The sequence below is a fragment of the Euprymna scolopes genome, chromosome 28, assembly GCF_053919585.1.
Source record: "Euprymna scolopes isolate OS-2025 chromosome 28, ASM5391958v1, whole genome shotgun sequence".
NCBI classification, from domain to species: domain Eukaryota; kingdom Metazoa; phylum Mollusca; class Cephalopoda; order Sepiida; family Sepiolidae; genus Euprymna; species Euprymna scolopes.
In genome coordinates, this window is record NC_136509.1 from 67352643 (window position 1) to 67374600 (window position 21958).

The 21958-nt window shown below is 32.1% G+C and overlaps 1 protein-coding gene across 1 annotated transcript in view; it reads left to right on the forward strand.

The window, feature by feature from the left end:
- LOC145249688 (uncharacterized) overlaps positions 1–9690 on the forward strand; it is a 796056-nt gene extending 786366 nt beyond the window's left edge. Inside the window, exon 6 of the mRNA XM_080111486.1 lies at positions 9509–9690. Within this exon, the coding sequence (XP_079967612.1) occupies positions 9509–9642 (134 nt within the window). The 3' untranslated portion in view covers positions 9643–9690. The remainder of the gene's footprint in view (positions 1–9508) is intronic.
- Positions 9691–21958: the final 12268 nt, after the last annotated feature.

The window sequence follows — 21958 nt, forward strand, 5'->3', positions numbered from 1 at the left end:
AATAATTATATATATATATATATATATATATATATATATATATACATATATATATATATATCCTTTGAGACTTTACACGACCGGTCGCCACAGTCGATTGAAAATTTCTTGGGGCGACTAAAAGTCGTAAACACTCGCCCGCCAGTCGATATAATTTCTTTAGATAAAGAAACGGGGAAAAACTCATTTATTTTACGACTCTCAAATATGCGGTGACTTAAAATGACCTATGTCTCATAATTTGTGAATTCTTTCATCTCTAGCTGTGAGACCGTTGGAATATCGTATTGAAAAAAGAGTGGTCACACTAAAGGTCAACAAGAGGTCAAATTTACACATTCGGCGTGTAGTCAAAATGTAGCCTTCATTTAGCTCTCTGATTTTGAAATTCATTTGGAAAAACAATTATTCGACGCCACAATTAAATACACTTCATGCTTACAAAAGTAAAGACGAACATTTGAAAGAGGAAAAAAACGCATCGTTCCGTCAAGCACGCACCGAAAATTAAATTATACAACAAGTAAGTAAGTAAGCAGTTTTTGCTTCAGTTTTTTTTTCTTCGTAAACAAACATTATTTATTCCAAGGACGATAGAAATGTATCAGGATATACGCAAATCTGGACATGAATTATAAAAATGTAAACACATAAAAATATCAAGACGGCTGATTATTAGTAACATATTATACATGATATAATATTTTGACTTGCCTTGTAAAAAATAAAAATATAGAATAAATGTATAAAAAAACCTTTATTGTTTCATTAACAAAGCTATTTAATTACTAGGTTTATCTATATAAATTTCGCTGAAATGTTCAATGCTATATGATGCTAAATGTCCATTTTTATTATGATCTCGCTTCGAGTTTTGTTCAGTAATTATTGTAAGTAACTATTTCTGATTCTTTTGAGCTGCTCGGATGATTGTGTGTTTCAGAATATTTTTCAATTATAGACTTCATATTGAAATGTTTTAATGAAAAATGAATCTCTAATATTTGTTTTGCATTTTAAAATATATTTATTTAAATGGTGTGATTTTACATTATTTTTTCTTTGTGTATAAAGTTAGATATATTCGTTTTCTAACGGTACCAATAAACACAGTCTTGAATTATTTATATCTCAATTGTCATTTTGATACTACGTATCAGCATCCGAAGAAATGATTCTTATTTCTATGGAACAATAATATGAATGATGCTATATAAAGAAATTGGTGTTGTATTTTAACGTTTTGTTGAATATTTACTGAAATGTTTGTAGTAATAAAATAGTTGATTTACAAGAGTTAAACAAATATTTTCTTGTTAGATTATACACACGGTAATTTCTTGAAGTGTTGTAAAATAATTTACTATTATTGACTGAAACAAAGACATAAAGTCGGACGAGTAAAAATATTTTGGGGCGAGTAAATTTTCCCTCACACTCGACCGGCGGTCGAGTGATTTTTTTTTCAAATCTCAAAGGCTGTACGCATACACAATTGTTACTAAGCTAAATTAAATAATGATGCTGTACTATATAATTAAGCCCTTACACACAGTTCTTTATTCTATAGTTCGTTTAGCAGACTACAAAACTTGTGTGAGGTTGAAGGATATGTATGTTGTACATCAGTAGAAAATTATGAGATAGATATCTCTCAATCTATCGACATAAATTGTTAGTCAGTCTTATCTCTATCCGTGCTGAAAATTCCTTTAGATACCAAATCTGGTGCTCAAGGGGATTTTCCTTCTTTTTTTTCTTCTTCTTTTATCTATATTCCCATGTCAATAAAATATGGCAGTTCAAGTTAAAATTTCTCCCGGCAAAACTCCATAATGAGAAGTATTACAAGCACCACAAATTTGAAGGTTACGTATTATGCAACAATATCTTATGAACATATCTTCATACGCGGGAGGAGGGGTCATCTAAGTCAGATGTTGTCTTAAAACTCAGCATTTAAAATTTCTTTTTCACCAACTATTAGCAGCTGGTGTTTACTTATCGGATTTACTTATTTAGGAAAATGTTCAACTTAAGAATGCTTAACAACAAATTAATTATAACTATGCTTATTTTTATTTTTTTCCTCACTAATGACATCGTTATCATCATTATTATCAATACTAGCTAAAAACACTCGATGATAAGGATTAATGACATGGATATATTTATATTTTCATCAATGAGAAATCACGTGTATTCATTAAACCAAATTAAATAAATAAATCACGGGTATTCATTAAACCAAATTAAATAAAAGTTTTTATACATACGTGCGTATGTTCATGCGTGCTGATCTTTCTATTTTCTTGATCGTTGCTGCTTTTCATCGACGCTGTGTAACCGTGATCGTCTCGTATTTTTATCAAGACGAATAAACTATTCATGCATGAAAAACATAATGAAGACTAAAAATTCTTCAAGGTTTTATTGGAGAGGATTTACTTATAAAGAGAGAGATTAATGACTAAATAATTATCTTCTTAGTTTACTAACTTACTCTTAAGAAATGGTTGATGCAATGGAGAGAGGCATCGGCAACATTCAGCTTAGATTATCAGTTTCCACATTGTCTGGGCGTGTCCCATTTGTACTGCTTCCTTAATATAGATTGATTAGACAATATTTGTTTCTCGCTTTTGTAAACGTGACGTCATCATATCCTCACATCCTTCGACTATGTTTTGCCTAGGGAGGTTGACCCCTGATTCACTCATCCACCTGAGTACAATTCCATTTGCAGCTAGGTTATCCTGACACATACTAATTTGACCCTTGTTAAATCTTCACACTAGCTAACTTAATCGCTACTTACTGGCGTGAGTTCCTTACCATGCTACAGATTGCCTTGATAAAATGGGATCATTGGGTTGGCGTCTGGAAAAGCATCTGGTCTATAAAAATCTTGCGTTAATGATGAAAATAGCTTCCAAAGAAACCTGAACAGAGATAAGTTTGAAAGTCAGTTTTCTGAAAGTCGTCCAACATGTGCTCGGATGTTAAACCAAATATGATGTTGATTGTAAAGCATGCAGAATAACTTCTAATTATAATGGAAGTAAAACCAGCGAAAAATAATACAAAAATTCACTTTATCAAGATGGCTTCCAAGAATTTTGATGCTCAAATTGTTTGTATCACGGGTCCAATTCTATTTCCGTAATATGAATTTGAGATGTGTACTTTTGTTAGTAAATAAGAAAGTACCGCAGATATAGGATAATTTCGATGGGTGTATTTACTTAGAGCTATATTAATACAGAGTATAAAAGATCAATAATTGTGAAATTATAAATTAACTTCAAAAGAAGAAACAAAACAAAATCTGAGTAAGTGTACAATCGTTTCGAAAACGATATCTATTTATTTATTCAATATACTAACAATTAAAATATTTTTGGAAACTGCTTCTTCATCAACACAAATGTGTGTGTGGGAGGGGGGGCACATCAAAATTAAACTAGCATATTGGAGTGAGTATGGCGGTGAATGTAGAAATTATTTAGAAAAATGAAGAAAGATCGTGTAGAAATAATGAACCAATTTTTTAAATATTTTTTATATGGAGTTAAATTCTTATTTTGTTTATATAAATGATATTAGATATATTTCTTATTATATTTAATGTAAATGAGTATATATATGGACATTATTTTAAAAACAAGTTATGATATAATGTCTAGAGGAAAAAATTAAACTATTGTTTAAATGATGTTTAATGGGAAAAATATTAAAAATGATTAATATAAGAATTGCATTTTGAGCTTAAAATAGGATAGGATTTATATAAGGGAAAGTTAGCTTATATTAATTGAAACAAATCTAAAAGAGAAATTAATATTGTATAAGTGAGGTTAAAATAATATGACAAAGTGATGTATGAAATTATATTTATGCCATAAGATAATATATGATATAATCAAAATTAAAAAATTATATTTCGAATAAATAAATACTTCTTTAGAAAAGTGGTCCCAGAGTTGTGTTTTTAGAGTCTGTAAGTAGATTTATGGATTCATAGTATTCCATGTTAATCTTATCTTTGAGCACAAAATTTATCGTTAACAAATGATATTTCTTAATAATTGACTCAAATGGTAGTAACTTTAATTTAAAAAAAATAGAAAAAATAGAACATATATTTTTCTAAATCTAAAATAACGGAAATTTAAAAATAAAATGCTGGATGAATAAGCATTTTTATATTTAAAATAACGGAAATGTAAGGGAGATAACTAGTATATTTACATTTTAAGCAAATGCCTATATCGCTTAACCTTAATCCAAGAGAGATTGTTTTAAATTATAATGAAAGGAGGACAACTGTTGGAACATTATTTAAAAAAACTAATATTGTGATTAAGAGTAAATGTTTATGTCAATTTAATTTGTTCATTTTTAAAAAGATTGTGCTAGTTAATGATTATTATCTATTAGTATCAATTAATGGCTAGTAAAAATATAAGTTTGAGTTGCTAATCCATTTTTTGGTTAAATTATGTTTGATATCTATTTGTTTTATCAGGATGGTTTTAAATTATTAAATTTAGACCATCTCCTATGTATGCATCTGGATAATACTTCCTCTTTTAGGTTTAAACAGATTGATTTGGTGGGGGCGAGTCATTGAATTTCAATATTGCCAGAGATACAAATCTACAGAGAGTATAGAATCTATCACCAGATTTATATATCCCATTTTATAGTAAAGGAAATTCTCATATCTTTCAGGTACCATAAGTATTTTGCTAGTGTTGCTTGTTTTTTCAAGAATCTATTATTAAAAGAGTGCCTGTGTGGTGAGATTTTATGTTTTATGGGCCCTGATGTGGATCCAATGTATACCACCTTTAGTTTTATAGAATTATAATAATTGTTTTGAGTTGAACTGGTGGTCACATTATTATACAAGTTATAAGGTTGCACTAAATTGTTAAAGGAATTAATGGGGGTGTGGCTGTTCATAGATTGTGTATTAGTGCTAATCTGTAACTCAGGATAATTATTATTGTGTCATGTAATATTATAGGCCATTTCTTCAAGATGATCATTAGTAGAAATTCTATTTAGATTTTTTATTACTGTGCAGCTGTAGGTTACACTGTTTTTTTTTTACAGGTACCTTGTAACGGGCATATATTATTGTTATTACAGTTACAGCTTGTTGTAGGTTGATTATTAATGTCCTGTATTTTCTTAATTTTTCTGTTGTTAGTGCTAATTATTTGTTGATTTAAATTCGGCATTGTCGAATAAGACATTTTGATATTGTTTTTATTAAATATTTTACTTTTATGGGAGGGTTTGAAGTTTTTTTTTTCTAATATTCTGAAGACTGCTCTAGCTATATTAGTCTTAACATTCTTAGAGTAAGGGGGCTTAAATCACAGGGTATCCCTATGTCTATTTTTACGTTTGCTGGCATATTGATGAGATTTAATAATGTTAATGACAGATATGGATGGTTCAATTTGGCTTTGCATAGTAGTTGAGTTAAACTTCGTAATTATTTTGTGGGTTGATATGGCCATGTTATTGGTTATTACATTTTTGCTAGATTTAAAATTATTGTAGTATTTATTAAATTTGTATTTGTACTCGTCTTATTTTGGTATTCTATTTTCATTTTATATATATATATATATATATATATATATATATATATATATATATATATATATATATATATAGTAATCTGCAGTAATAAGTAGTAATATTGTGCATTTAAAAGAACAATTGGTTTGCAACTCTCAAAATTAGAATTGTTTGCAAGGACCCATGGCATAAAGAATAAAGTACTTGAGAAAATTCAGATGTAAATTATGCTCTTATAGAGGTTAAAGGCTCAATTCTTAATACCGGTGATATTCAAGATACGATTGTGAATTACTTAGGATTTTTATGCAGGCATTGCTGACGGAACAAGAGCTCCATGGATTAAATAAAGGTTTTCTTTTCGAAATTCCATGCAGATTCCTGAATTCGATAAGATACTCTTGAAGAAGGTCGTAGATCACATCGCCCGAAATGTGAAAATAACACTTAAGATGAGAAGAGTCGTCTCAATAATACGAATTATCAATCCTCATTTTAAAAATTCAGAAACATAATCACAATTTCTTTCCTCCTAATTTTTCAATTTCATTTACCTTATAGAACTCCTGTTTTAATAAGCAGATATAAAAACCAAACTAATCTTATATAAAAATATCAACAATTGATTGGATAAGAATCTGATTATAAAATTTTTATTTCAGCTAATCAGAAGCATGCGAATTATACACCTCCACAATATTAAAAAAAATTAATTCACGCTAGTAGCTGTGAGCCGGTTGAATTCATATTCAAACAAACACAACAGTTTGAAAATCAGTTTCTCTTAGTTAAACAGATCGTTCAAAGGAAAGAAAATGCCTACACTCGCAACCCACCAATTCTCCAGAGGGAAGAGACACAAGCTACTATAAACTTTTCAATATTTAGTAGCACTAACTTCTACAAACACAAAACAACAACTTAGAAATCTTGCTACAAAATCTTCCTCTTAATATTCAACTTGTTGCTAATAGCAACCAACTTGAAACTGTCAAAATTATAACATGTCACAAGAGGCTAGCAAATGTAAAAACCAAAGAAAGACACTTGATCAACGTGCGCAATGTTTTTCCTTTCAGATATTACTTGTTTCTTGTTACTGAATTTTATTTTAGTAATTTTTCAAGGTTGTTAACTTTTTGTTAAAACTTAGAGGGAGAGAGAGGGGTAAATTACCATTTTATAGGTTTTCTTTAAAAAAATATCCTTTTCGACTTATTTGAAATGAAGAAAACAGGTTACTAAGTTTTGATTATTTCTACAGTTTCAATCAATTTTAATCAAGCAGTTTTATTAACACAAAGAATGGTCCAACAACAGTTATAAAAAGCGGAATGAAAAACAGATTGAGTACCGGTCTTTCGTCTCGTCTCTAACCCAAGTCATGGTTAAGAGGCGAGGAATGAAATATGGTTACGTAGATGTTTAAACTAGAACGATTCATAAATTGATAGAGAACGTTTGGGCGAAAACGGGAGTTAACTCCGATACAAACAGGGTTTATATGAAACAACGTATATATCATTTCGCAATTGAAACTTGCAAGGCTGTTCTTACCGAACTACGTATTAATCACTCCGTGAGTGATAACCTGCTACTGCCCAAAGAAAATAGATTGTAATTATATAAATGTTACAAACTGAGTATATTTTTGCATGGATTGTTTTGTCATTTAGTTAACTGTTTCCTCCCCTACAATGTTTCATCTTTATTTCTACTTGTTTTGCTTTAAACATCTCAAAATGTTCCTGACGTTTCTTTTTTTGGCATCTTTCCCATTATTTCCACATCACTAGTTGGTGCTATAAAATCAGGCTGTCTGAAGATAATGCACCAAACATTAATGTTATTGTTTTTTTCTTCTTTTTGAAAAACTCAATCATATTCTGAAAAGTCAAAAACAAGAACAACATCGTTTCTTCTACAAAATAATCAAACAAACCAGACATGAATAAATATTTGAAGATATAAAGAACTTGAAGCATAAAAACTTTTCCAAAATTACTGGATTCGGCATTAAATAATCTGAAAGGGTTGATATGCAGTAAAACAAAAACAATCAAATCAACATTTTTAGTTTTCTACCTCTTTTGACGACGTTCTTATCTCCAACATTCCTCTAAACTTCTCTCACTCATCTCCCGCTTCTGTGTATTTCCAGATCTCTCTCTCTCTCTCTCTCTCTCTCTCCTTCCTTTTATCGTGTTTACATACTTCAACAACAATTAAAAACCTTCATTAAATCTCTTCTCTCTTTTACTGATAGAAACAAATCAAATCTCAAAGACCTCTTAAATATACTTTGATTGAAAAAAGACAAATTTAAACTTTTCGTTTTTTTCTCTTACATTGTGTCAACTTAATTGTTTCATGTGAAGAGAGATTAATCACGTCGCATCAATTATTTACAGAGGATTTGTGTTTTCCTTGTTGTCATTGTCGTCAGTGTTTATTGTCTGCAAGAGGACAGTTTCTCGAACAGACAATTTTGCCTCAGGAACATTTAAACATAAGAGAAAATAACTCTTACTTGCTTCAGACACAAGAAGGCACCATTGTCTTCTTTCTCAATTTATGCAGTAATAAATAGCGTTATATAATTATAACTAGTCAGATTGTACAGCTAGGAACAAAATAGGTTTAAGGTTCAGAAAAATTCATACTAGAATTTGAGTACTTGGTAAAATTCAATTCTGGAGATTGAAGGTTCAATCTTCAATGCGGGCAACATTCAAAATACCCAGTCATGGCTAATGGATCGAGAGCATGCTAACCTCATGGATTAAATAAAGATTCCATGCATATTCCTAAGTTCAACAGAAAGATTCCAGAGTTCTACAAGATACACCTGGAGAAGGTCAGAGATTACATCAACCGAAACGTTGTGGAAATAACATTCAACATGAAAGAATCCAAATAAAACAAGTTTTTCAACATGTTTTGTATTTATATTTTAGTAAATCATCAGCATCACCATCATGTTTATTTTAACGTTCGGTTCACATGCTGAAAGGCTTTTAGAAATTAACTTGCAAACCAACCTATTTCTGGCCAAGTCTTTATTTATCCCTATTTTTCTCAAGTCCATCCTTATCACTTCTGCCTACGTCTTCCTTGGGCTTCTTCTACCAACTGATTCTGCATCTTCCAATGCAAGAACTCTCATCCATTCTTTCAACATAGCCATACAATTTAAGTCTCGTCTCCTGTTCTGTACACATTTCCCTATACTATCTAGATTTAATCTTCCTCCAAGGTCATCAGATCTAAGTTTGCCTTTAACATTAACGTCACATATCCATTGTATCATTCTCAAACTAGTTTTCTCCATGCAACACCTGTCCTCAATCTTCACTGGCCAGATTTCACTTCCACATATCAATCACGACACTTCATACACATACCTAATAGACTCTTCCCTTCCGTGGTAATGTTGTTTGATATTCTAGCAAAAATATTATTCTTCTGTTTTACCCCTTGATGCTGCCAGATTAGGCTGTCTCAAGATACTAATTTCCTGGCCTAAAATGCACCAAAAATTGATGTAATTATTATTATTTCCTTTCTTTTTGCAAAACTCAATTATCTTCTGCAAAGTCTAAAGCAAAAACAACAATTTTCCTTTACAAAACAACCAAACCAAACACTGTGAATAAATATTTGAAGATATAAAGAACTTAAAACATACACCCTTTTTTTCCAAATTACTGGAATAGGCATTAAATAACCAAAAAAGGTTGACATGCCGTAAAACATATTAGTTTAACCATTTTGCTGTGGAAATCAGATTCACTGCTACACTTTTTTCAGATAATTCACAGAACTTTTTTCATATAACTTAATTAATTTTTTTGTCTTTTCTTGTCTATTAACTGCTAAAATAATCCGACATCATATTTTTATTTTTTAGGCTTGAGCGGTTTCCTTCCACTGCATCCGATGAGCATCATCAGTGCTCAACGTAATCAACAAGAAGCAGCATTGGCAGCAGATGAGGGTTCTTCAGTTGACCCTGTGCCAGATACAGAACAATCACAGTCTTAGGCTTACCATCTTGATTTTCTTGATTTTAAAAATAAAGGTTAAACAATTTTTATTTTGTGTGCTTTTTTTTTGTTGTTGTTTGTACATTTTTACATTTAGATTACTATGTATGACTCAAGGCTACATTTACAGAGTGCTGAATATAAATGTATAAATGATCTATAAATCTTTTATACTCTGTGCAACCACCATTATGACCATCGTCTTTGTGAACTTAAGTCTTTTTAATTTGTTGATAAAATACATTCTGACACTAGTTATTTACTTTATGAAAAATTTATTCAAAAGACAGAAGCAAAAAAAAACAAACCGACTTCGCATTCATGAGAGATCGACAGATACCTCATCTAACTAGATCGGCTTACTCTTTACTTGTTACTCCATTTTGGGAGGTCCTGGATATGACCTTAAACTATATCCAGTGGTGAGGCCCCAGCTTGCGGGCTTTGGGGAGTGTGGAGTCACCCTTTAATTACCATTGCTCCCAGGTCCACTCTGACCCGGAGTGGTAGTACCTGTTAAACAACAAACATATTCTATTAAAACATTTTTATTCAAAATCTTTGGATTCGGCATTAAATAACCTGAAAAGGGTTGATATGCCGTAAAACAGAAACAACCAACCAACCATTTTGGGAACAGCATACAGAAACGTCTTCCCTGGTTGAAATCTCACCAACTAAGAGAGAGAAAGAGCATTTCACTTACGTAACTTCTGCCTCCTAGCTCTCCAAACACCAATCTATTTGACTACTATGTATGGAGCATAGTTGAGAATTAATGAGCACCATTATGTCATGAAACAATCCCTAAAAATCTTTATAGAATAATGTTCAAGTTAAACAAAGTCACCTGATTCTAGCAAATTATAAATCACGTAAAATTCATTTATGAAGCTGAAGAAAATTTGATGAATAACATTACAAAACAATATATTTCTTCAAATGTGTTATACATTTGGTATATAGCATTGAAATTTATTTAATGCATTTATACGGATTAGCTTTATATCTATATAGCTATAAAGTTGAGTATTTTCTCGCTCTGACATTGATATTAAAAGCCTACTTTTTCCATTGAAAAAAAAAAGATATTCATAATATACTCAGTCATGGATATGCGCGCGTCTACATGAATGTTAACTAATTTGCATATTCCTTTGAAAAGCGAGCATTAATTAACTATGTATTAATTTTTTATGCTTTCTTATTAGATAATTAGTTTCATTTCACGAATTCTATTTGTGCATAGTTTCTACATTCTGCATAGTTGCATAGAATTTAAGATGTAAATTTTCTAACGTACGGAAATATGTATGTGTATATATATATATATATATATATATATATATATATATATATATATATAAAGTGCCCTTGCCAAACTCCTCTCTGAATATTTGATCTACAGAGTTTAAATTTGATATATAGGGTACTTGGACATGTAGCACACTTTCAGTTTCTTTTATAGCCGGTAAAATAGCTACTAAAGCGTCATGATTGAAAAAAAATACATTGATCTTGGCCTGGCATAAGTCGAGGATACCCGTTTTTTTTTTGGGGGGGGGGTCCCTGCACATGCACTAATTAAAAGTTATAGGTTAAACAACGTTATATTTGCAGCTTTTGTATATGTATAAATTTAGGTCATCAGCTAACTGGTAAGGCTGGAGAACTATATGTTTTGGTTTCGATTCTAGCTGATGACACACAAGTCATTTGTTTTTTACTTTTGAAATCATTACTATATATTAAGTACAATATAATAATCTAGAAAATTGGCTCTATAATAATAATAAATACAAAATCTGTATGAATTAAAATATAATATTTAAGTATATCTTTCGACTTGGGCAACGATGGACGCCCTGCTAGTATATATATGAAGCACTAGTGTCTGTAGGTATAAAAATTATTTATAAATATATGCTTACTATTAAACAACCACCTTCTGCAGGAAGAGTCAATAGAGAAGCAAGTGTTGCTTAATCTCCAACCGTAATCTTTTGAACCAACATTGCTTAAATGATAAAGAGAGAAAAACTGGTGCTATTTCAGAGTTTTTCTTTCTCCTAAATGAGTTGCACAGCAAACGCTTGAGAGTCTAATCTACTCTACTATTCAGTGGAAGGGAGTTATACATATTTGTTCTATTTCCAGTGAATGTATTGTAATAGTTCTGACAGAACTCAAACCTTGCACTCCAATCTCACAGTCCGTGCTGATACCAGTACACCATGCCATTTTCGCAAGCAACACCCTTATCAAGACACTTAATAACATCTATGAAATATTTTATAGGCCACTGGTGATGACTTGAAAGCAAAGTGCCAATCTTTTGAACGTTGATGGCTAGTTATTTAACTGCTGCCTTCGCTGGCAATAATACAAGTGACTGTCAGAAGAATGGTGTATCTTCATCTGCCCAGCAAAGGAAGAATAAACGGAGAGGTCAGTATAAATGTAGCCCTGGCATCAGGTTTTAAGGTCAACAAGATAATATTTGGAAAGGTGAAGAAGAGTAAAAAATGAAGCCCCTAAATTATGAGGTTCGATACTAAACAGATATTCACTATGTTAACTGCATAAAAGATACTGTATTTTGCCATTTAACAATAAAAAAAATTACAGTTTTTATAATTTGCGCTAGATTAACATTATTCATTTGCTGAACAGAAAAAACTGCTTTTCTTTTCTTTATTTGCAAGATTTTATTTAGACTTTAAAATAATATTTCACATTTTATCAATTTCAAAATTCATTCCTTGCAGTTGCATACAAATATTTGTTCTTTAAATTTTGGTAGATTTTTTAGTTTTTTAAATTTCTTTATTTTACATTTGTGAACGTAGCTAAATCATTTGTCTGCATATTGAATACTTCTAAGTAATTAAAATATTCTACATATATTTTTCTTAAATAACTTCAGTTTGTTGCATTAAACCAATAACCGACCATTGTGACAAAACCAATCATGTAAATCAAGCATGTAATGTATCAGAGCCACATGCGGCCGTTCACGTGACCACTTGATGGCAAGTGTACAAGGTACTGAGTTTCGCTATTTTATGTAAGAATTGCAGGTTTTATATTTTAATGCAAATAAATATGCATCGTTCAGATGTGGCTTTTCTTTAGTCAGAACGTTTCTTAAAAATGTTTTACACTTAATTTCTTTAGTTAGAACGTTTCTTAAAAATGTTTTACATTTAATTTCTTTAGTTAGAACGTTTCTTAAAAATGTTTTACATTTAATTTCTTTAGTCAGAACGTTTCTTAAAAATGTTTTACACTTAATTTCTTTAGTCAGAACGTTTCTTAAAAATGTTTTACACTTAATTTCTTTAGTCAGAACGTTTCTTAAAAATGTTTTACACTTAATTTCTTTAGTCAGAACGTTTCTTAAAAATGTTTTACACTTAATTTCTTTAGTCAGAACGTTTCTTAAAAATGTTTTACACTTAATTTCTTTAGTCAGAACGTTTCTTAAAAATGTTTTACACTTAATTTCTTTAGTCAGAACGTTTCTTAAAAATGTTTTACATTTAATTTCTTTAGTCAGAACGTTTCTTAAAAATGTTTTACACTTAATTTCTTTAGTCAGAACGTTTCTTAAAAATGTTTTACAATTAATTTCTTTAGTCAAAACGTTTCTTAAAAATGTTTTACACTTAATTTCTTTAGTCAGAACGTTTCTTAAAAATGTTTTACACTTAATTTCTTTAGTCAGAACGTTTCTTAAAAATGTTTTACATTTAATTTCTTTAGGCAGAACGTTTCTTAAAAATGTTTTACACTTAATTTCTTTAGTCAGAACGTTTCTTAAAAATGTTTTACAATTAATTTCTTTAGTCAAAACGTTTCTTAAAAATGTTTTACATTTAATTTCTTTAGTCAGAACGTTTCTTAAAAATGTTTTACACTTAATTTCGAAATGCATTCGTTGCAGTTGTATATAAATCGGGGCTCTTTAAAATTTCGTTATTTTTTAGTTTCTTTTTCGTTTCTTTTTTTTTTACATAGGCATCACCACTTATCGAGGCCAAGAGGCCATTCGAGGATAAGGGTTAAAGAGTGTACAGTAGAAATTGGACAATATAGTAACGGTTAGTAATGGAGTTTCGGTAAATTTGTTAACTTATATGGAACAGCTCATCAAAAACTTGTTTACGTTAGACTTGAAGACAACCATATTGTAGTCAGCTGGAAAGCAGAAAAACGGAAGACAATTCCATAGGCGTGCAGTTCTAAGAAATAAGCCTTGCTCATGAAATCTACGCTTAGGTTTAGGCACAGATAAAGAGTTGAGGAAACTAGTGATAGTGTTTTTAGCTAAATGAGTGTTTCTTGTGAAAGTTTGGCGAGGGGGGACCATAGAATAGAACTCAGCCGAGCACCTGCCATGAAAATAACGATAAAACAGAGACAAACTCGTAACATCTCTTCTGTTAGATAGAGGTTGCAGAGAAGAGAAAAGGACATCCCTCACAAGGCTACGAAGTATATTTTGAATTCTATCAAGGCAGGATAAGTCCTTTCTAGCAGCTCCTGCCCAGATGTGGTAACAGTACTCCATCCTTGGACGTACCTGACTCTTATATAGATAGAGAATTGCATCAGCAGTCAGATATCTACTGGATCGATAGAAGGATCCCACCATTTTTCCAGCGGCCTTGGCAACAGATTTAATGTATGTGTTCCATTTAAGATCAGGAGTAAAGGTCAAGCTCAGAAGCTTGTCAAAACATGAGGCCTCCCCAAGACGAGAGCCATTCATTTCAATTGATGCCAGATGGGGATCAGAGCGTTGATGATGTAAAGATAAAAGCTTGGTTTTAGATGCATTAAAAGTAACAAGCTACCTCTTTCCTCATTGTACCACTTGCTCAAGATCAGAGGAGAGAGAATCAGAGAGAACTTGGTCGTTTACGGTCTTAGATGTGCTACCATAGATAGTAGTGTCATCAGCATAGATGTCTACAAATGATGTAAGGATGTGATTTGGAAGATCATTAATATAGATCAGGAAGAGAGTTGGGCCCAGGATGGACCCATGAGGGACTCCAGCATTAATACTAAGAGCTTAAGAGCCCATCAACCACTACTCTTATGAACTTATCAGAGAGAAATGATTTAATAATTGAGAAGACATTTCCAGCTATACCATAGCTGGAGATCTTGTGAAATAAACCTTTATGCCATACTCTATCAAAGACCTTTGATATGTCAAAAGCAATTGCCCTAGAAAGGTAGCCTCTGTTGAGAGATTCGCTAATCCTATGAGATATAACTGTAAGCACATCTGCTGTAGATCTAGCAGAATGGAAACCATATTGCATGTCACTAAGAAGGTTATTTTTGCTAAGATGGTTGACTACTTCTCTATTCAACACAGATTCCAGCAACTTACTCATGACGTACAGGAGACTTATTGGCCTGTACTGTGAGGGAGATGAGCGATTACCTGAATTCTTAAATACAGGGTATAATTTTCCATGGTGACGGGAAGCAATTCTCCTTAAGACAACGTTTAAACAGGTTTGTAAGGATGGGCGCAAGTTCTGGTTGAAGTCTTTTGAGTACTATAATTGGAATACTGTCAGGGCCAGTTGCTTTACTGTAATCAAGGTTTTTGATTAGCTTGGCAACATCATGCACAGATATTTGTATATCACATAGCATGCTTTCTGATACAGGAGGAAATATTGGAGGTTGGCGGCCTTGGTCGCAAAGGGTAGAATTAGCTGCAAAGTTCTTGGCAAAGAGTTTGGCTTTGTCTGATGCTGAGATTATCTCAATTCCATTTTTGAGAGTTGGGATAGACCACATGCTTCTGTTCAGGATTCTGTTTGCTATTTGCCAAAACTGGTGGGAACCAAGCCGCTGCTCAGCTACTTTGGACTTGACGGACTGAGCATACAACTCTCTTGTGTTCTTTATTACTTTTTTACAGTGGTTGCTGGCAGTTCTGAAAGCGGCTTTAGTCTCAATACATCTATTACGTTGGAAGCAACGGAAAAAGTGATTTCTATGTGCAATGGCAGCAGCACATTCAGGAGAGAACCACGGCTGGCTGTTAGGTTTTTGCTGGAATTTTTTCGAGGGTATAAAACGGTCTATACCTACAATTAACCATTCCGTCAGGTCTGATACTATAGAGGACACATCCTTTTTAAACATGGAACGCAGAGGTAGATCCAATATAGATGTACGGAAGGTATCCCAGTCAGCCATAGTACATCTGGGGACTTGTTACATTTCATTTTTATCTTAACTGATACAACTGAGTGGTCGGAAGATCCAAGTGGAGACAGAACAGAATCTGAGCACAGTTACGGGCAAGTTGTGAGAAAGAGGCCTAGGAGACTTGCATACTGGCCGTCAGTATTGGGAACACGGGTGGGTTCGTGAACAATTTGAGTGAGGTCATAAGCAATGGAGAAATCATGACAGAACCTCCCCTCATCATCGGTCTTGTTTGAGTGAGTTAACGATTCCACATTGTGAACATTGAAGTCTCCACAGACATGAATATTAGCTGAAGGATAAACAGATAGGGCGTGGTCAATTTTCTCAGATATGCTTTTAAAGATAGTAACTCCGCTGTTATGGGGGCAGTAGAGAGCAAATATAAATGCAGTAGTTTGAGCTAGTGCAACCCGGAAGCACATATAGGGTAAGTTAGGATCTTTTCTGGAGATGTCCCTACCACATGGAAAGCCATCTTTTATATAGGCACATATTCCATGCCCATGGCGATCTTCTTAAACTACTTTGTTACTTTGCATTTGTAAAGGAGACACAGTGAACATTGTCAATATGACCCGATGATTATGAGATCAGAGGTTCCAAACGCAAATGGTATTCGCACACAAATTTCTTCATGTTTCAAATCTAATTAAGGTGAGAACCATTCAATGCTACGTGAATGGATTCACATCTAAAACGGAAATAGAAAAAAGACTGTGTAAAATAATTACCATTGGATATATTACATTTCGTTGGAATGAGTCAAAAGACTCAAGTTCAATCCTCAGTCGAGTCATGCCACTCAAAAATGTTGTAGCATACTGCTGCATACTTATTATTATAAGGTAAGGTTTAAGGGTAAGTGCAACAAAGGACTTTATCCCTTCTTTACATCCACCTTTGTGTAGAAGTCAACAAAAAAGGAACCTTCAGGTTACCCTCAACTACAGTCTATTATTTTTTATAGTATATATGATGAGCAAACATGTTTTCCACGCCCTCTATTGTTAAAGAAGATGGTAATGTGTGCGAGGATAGTACCATGATGAACAAACATACACTACACCGACCACTTAAAGGAGATGGTAATGCCTGTGAAGATATTCTCAAGTAATATCTGGGAAGATGGTATCATGATCACAGAACATATATTACACTATTCTTCAATAAAATGGAGTAGGTAATTCCTAGGATGATTGTATAATGGGATAAGAGAACAGATAATACACAACCCTTCTCCTTGCCTAAATTAAGAATTGAAAGATAGTGTGTTAGTTTGAAATGTTATATTTAGTAAACTAAATTGAGTATTAATAGACATCATAGTAAAGTTTCAACTTCAGACCGACAGATACTAAATCTCCATTAGCAACAGATATATTACACTTGTTTAAATAGATCCAAACAAAAAAGATTGACACATTACTTCATGCCGCCTTACCAAACACTCAGGCAAAATAGAGACACCTTGCCCCACATCTCAATGGAAAAGAAGTCTCCAGATTAACCTTGAGTACGCTCGGTCTATGTATTATTAATACTCACTAAGAGTTTTCACACAGGCCATCATCAGAGATTTTTTTTAAAACAATGTGTAGTGTTCCCTAGTATTTGAGTGACAACAAGTGTCCCCAGATTTCCAATACTCACCACCTCTTTCAATACTCTTTGAAATTAGTTGTATTATCACAATAGTCATATACCAAAAATGTTAGATGTTAAATCCTTGACATTTTTTGGTTTTCAAATAGTTTTAATTTATCTATAAAAATGTTTTCTAAACAAATCTCTAATTTAAAATTCACGCTAGCTGGCATGGTGTGCACATCAATTCAGACTGACAACCATCAGTAATAAGAACATAATAAGGATTTAAACGCCAAGGACTTAACAAATCTAATATAAATCTAACCTGCCTGTTTAAATATATGTATGTATGTATGCCTAAAACTTTCGACAGGCACAACGGATTTTCACGTGATTGATATCATTTGGAAGCTCGACGTATTGGACGAAAAATATCGAAAAATTGGCCAAAAACATTAATTCCTTCACCCTCAACTGGACAGTTTTTTCCAAGGAGGGGTCGATTTTTTGTGAGCCATTTTTGCAAGTCATCGTATCGGTATGATTGACTTTGCCTAATTTTCACGGGCCGAATTTCCGGTCGCGTCATGGAGTAGTGGTAAAATGTCAGATTTTCTTACACTTTCTTTTCCGCCTCTGCATCAGGAGTTCAAGCCTGCCTGCCTACTACCACTTTTTTTTGTTTTTTGTTTTTGGCTCAACACACACCTCCAATGCAAGGCAACCAGACTAGTCTAACATGAAGAAAAACAAAACGAAAAATAAAAAACTAAAAGCAAAAGTCTTTTTTGATAAGGGTGTGTATCAACACCGAAATTCTCAGAAAAAAAAAAGATTTTATTATTTAAAAAAAAAAAAATTTTCTTGACGCTTTTTGGTTTTCAAATAATTTCAGTTTACCTAAATAAAATGTCTTCTAAGATGTGGCAACACATCTCTAATATAAAAAAATGTGTTTTCTGTCAGATTGAAGTTTATTCTCAGTCGAGTCATGCTAGAAGCTCAAAAAATGGTACTTTATGCTTTCTGGCGAAAAATCAGCATTATAAGATAAGGAACAATCCAGGAGAAGGAGTGGAACCCTCCTCTACATCTTTGTGTAGTAGCCAGTGAGAAGGGAACCTTTACGCTACCCTCGAATTCTATCTATCTATCTATCTATCTATCTATCTATCATTATTATTATCATCATCATTATTATTATTCACATTTTGGTATTACCAATTTTATACTGATAGGCGGATCATAACAAATAAACATAGGCTATCAACATCTTATTTTCTCAGTCTTCAAGCATTTTCCGCAATATTCTGGCGGTTCCCAACAAGGCAGTCTTTTGAAATACTCCAACATTACAATGGATCCCAATTTTCTCAACCCACTTGTCAAATCTTATTGTTACACTCTCCACCTCTCCCATCATAATATGTACAGCTTCTACCTTCTTCAACTTCCACAATCTTTTTATCTCCATTTTCAAGTTTTGGTACTTTTAAAATATATTGGGGTCTAGAGTCAAGGATAAGTGGAGCAATCTAGAAAAAAAGAATGGCTTTGTCTTCCTATTCATTTCGATGAAGTAACTAACATTACACTATTTTAAAATAGATCAAAACAGAAAGAGAAAAGATTGGCATGTTATCATGCCATTTGCAATGACAGAATAATGCCTTGGCAAAAAAAAAAAAAAAAAAAAAAAAAAGCAGAATTGCTAGGGTAGGACATTGCAAAGAAATAAGAGTGGAAGGAATTCCATGAGTCAAGAAGTAAAATTAAATAAATATAAAAAAGATATAAATACAAAACAAAGAAAAATAGAAATCTATAAAATAAAAATCAATTTTTTAAATATATTTTTTTAATCTAAAAATAAGAACTAAGAGACAGCAAACTAATTATGGTCTCTAAATGTTGAAGGAGGGAAAAAATGCTCAAGAAGTTTTCATAAAAGATTAGACAACAAGTTCAAACCAATAAAAATTGATTATTCGTCAATGGTAAGAGGTATTAGGAGAAGAGGGTCAGGAATGTTGAGGGTAGAAGAATGATGGGGGAGTGAAGTTGTTGAAAGCTTGATGAAGAGAAAGAAAAGCTGTCTACATTAACGTCAGCAAGTGTCTGTCTGTCTGTCTATCTGTCACTCGATGAATTTCTTTGCAGAACAGAAAATCTTTCTCCACCCTCTTCCCTGCCTCCATTACAGGCACCTGAACAAAGCAAAGAATTATTCAAATTAAGAAAAAAAATAAACCAACAAACAAAAAAAAAACTGCCACTATTATTTGGGAAAAGTGCTTGTCATCTCAAATAGGGAGACATTTGCAAACTGGCACAAAAAAGACATGCGTTATTTATGACCAGACCATTATCGGAAATAAAATCAATAATATTGATGTTGTTAAAAGATCAATATTGATTGGAAATCTACGCCAGATTAATTTCAGTTTGATGTAAATGCTAATTGCTTGTTTTGGCAACTAACTATTAACTTGGTACATTTCTGACACCATTTTTGTGAATTCATTTCCTATCGACTCCAATGATTCTGCTGCTAGCATTGTTTTCCTTTGACACATATCAAGTCAGAATTCCTTCTAAAAAGACATCCTGTATTTACAGAACAATGTGAAGGTTGCCAACATCTTTAGCGAAAGTGTTTCTGTAAAACAAACTGGATTCCAACTTGCACATCAAGGTTGCCAGTCAGTGTCGTTAATCACTTAGCCACTGTCACCTCCTATCTTTTGTAGTTATTCTAACCAATAAGAGTGAACGTATGTGTGTCTGTCCTGCTTTGCAATATGAAAGACGAGCAAACACGAGAGTAAATGAATAAGAAAGTGAAAAGAATAGAGAAAGAGAAAGGGAGTTTTGTCCCTTTTTTTCTAATCGATTAGTTTTGTCTTCTTTGTCTTAACAATTAATTTTGTCTTCTTTCTGTTTTCGATTAGTTTTGTCTTTTTATCGATTAGCTTTGTCTTCTTTTTCTTATCGATTAGGTTCATTTCGATGAGTAGTTAATAGGAATTAAATTGTAATGCAATAGCGAAAAGGCAGAGCAATCTAGTTAAAAATAGTTAGATATGGTGCAATGCTATTAGTAGTATTTTCCATTTGATTGAGAACATATTTCAATGAAAAGTCATAATAATGATGGCAGCCATTACCTTAGGCAAGTAAAGATGCATTAATAATTTTGCATTTAAAATAATCCTATTTTCAACAATTATTCAATTTCCTAAGAATTTTGTAAGGTACTAAAATTAGTGCCTTCTAAACTTTGGAATTCCCTTTCTATTTCCTGATTCCTTGACTGTAGTAACTTGCAGAAGTTTTCACCTTTTCTGAATCGTAAATTTTCAAAGCTGACATTAATTTTAGACAAAAGAAATTAATTTACACCTGAAACTTGAAGCTAATTTGAACCGAGCCAACATTTTTTGCTTTTGGTTAAAAAACATTTATATTTTCTCGAATTTAGTTATAACTTTATAAGCTAGTTCATATAATATTTTAATGACCAAACGATATCATAATAATTAAATTACATTTTCAAATTTCTATTAAGAAAAGATAAAAATTTAGTAAAAGAAAAGCACTATTAAAAATAATGATAATCGAAATTATTCATTAGATGAAAAACTATTCGAAAATTGTATTGCAAAAAGTTTTTTTTAATATATTTTCTTAGTAAAAAAGAGGAAGGAAAGAAGAGGGGGGAATGAACGAAACAAAAATCAAAGTAAAATGATTTCTGTGTAACACCGAGTAGTTACAGCTGATATATATATATATATATATATATATATATATATATATATATATATATATATATATATATGGTAAGTGACGAAAATATGTATAGCAATTAAGCTACATAATCCTCCATATTTCATGCTAGGACCCGTCAAGCGAAAATAACGTTTTATGTAGATACATAAAATAATACATAATATTTTTGTAAACAAACATTAGTGTTTCATTTTTATGCAATCGTCAGTATAGGAAGTAATAATTACTGTCGGTTAAAATATTGAGCACAGTCACTAATTCATCTTTGACTTTGCAGTCTGGTATTCAACTTCTCTGTAAAGGAAAAGGAATTATGTTCTGTATATAAGCGGACAAATGCATAACGTTAATCAGAGTGTTCAACAGCAGATGACGGAACATTGTATTACACTCAGGTTGACAGCTTATTATAATTCTCTTAAAGAAGCCTAATGCTTGTTAAAGGAGGTTTAAATTAATATTTTTGTAAATAAATAATAATTATTTTTATTGAAAGACGACAGTGTTTCCTGCAATCATCAGTGCAAAAAATGATATTACTGTCAGTGGAAGGATTTGAACTCAGTTGCAAAGTCACCTTTGACTGTAGTCCGGTATTCAAGTTTGGTTGGTTGTTTTTGTTTTATGGCATATCAACCCTTTTCAGATTATTTAATGGCGAATCCAGTTATTTTGAAGAAAAATTTTCA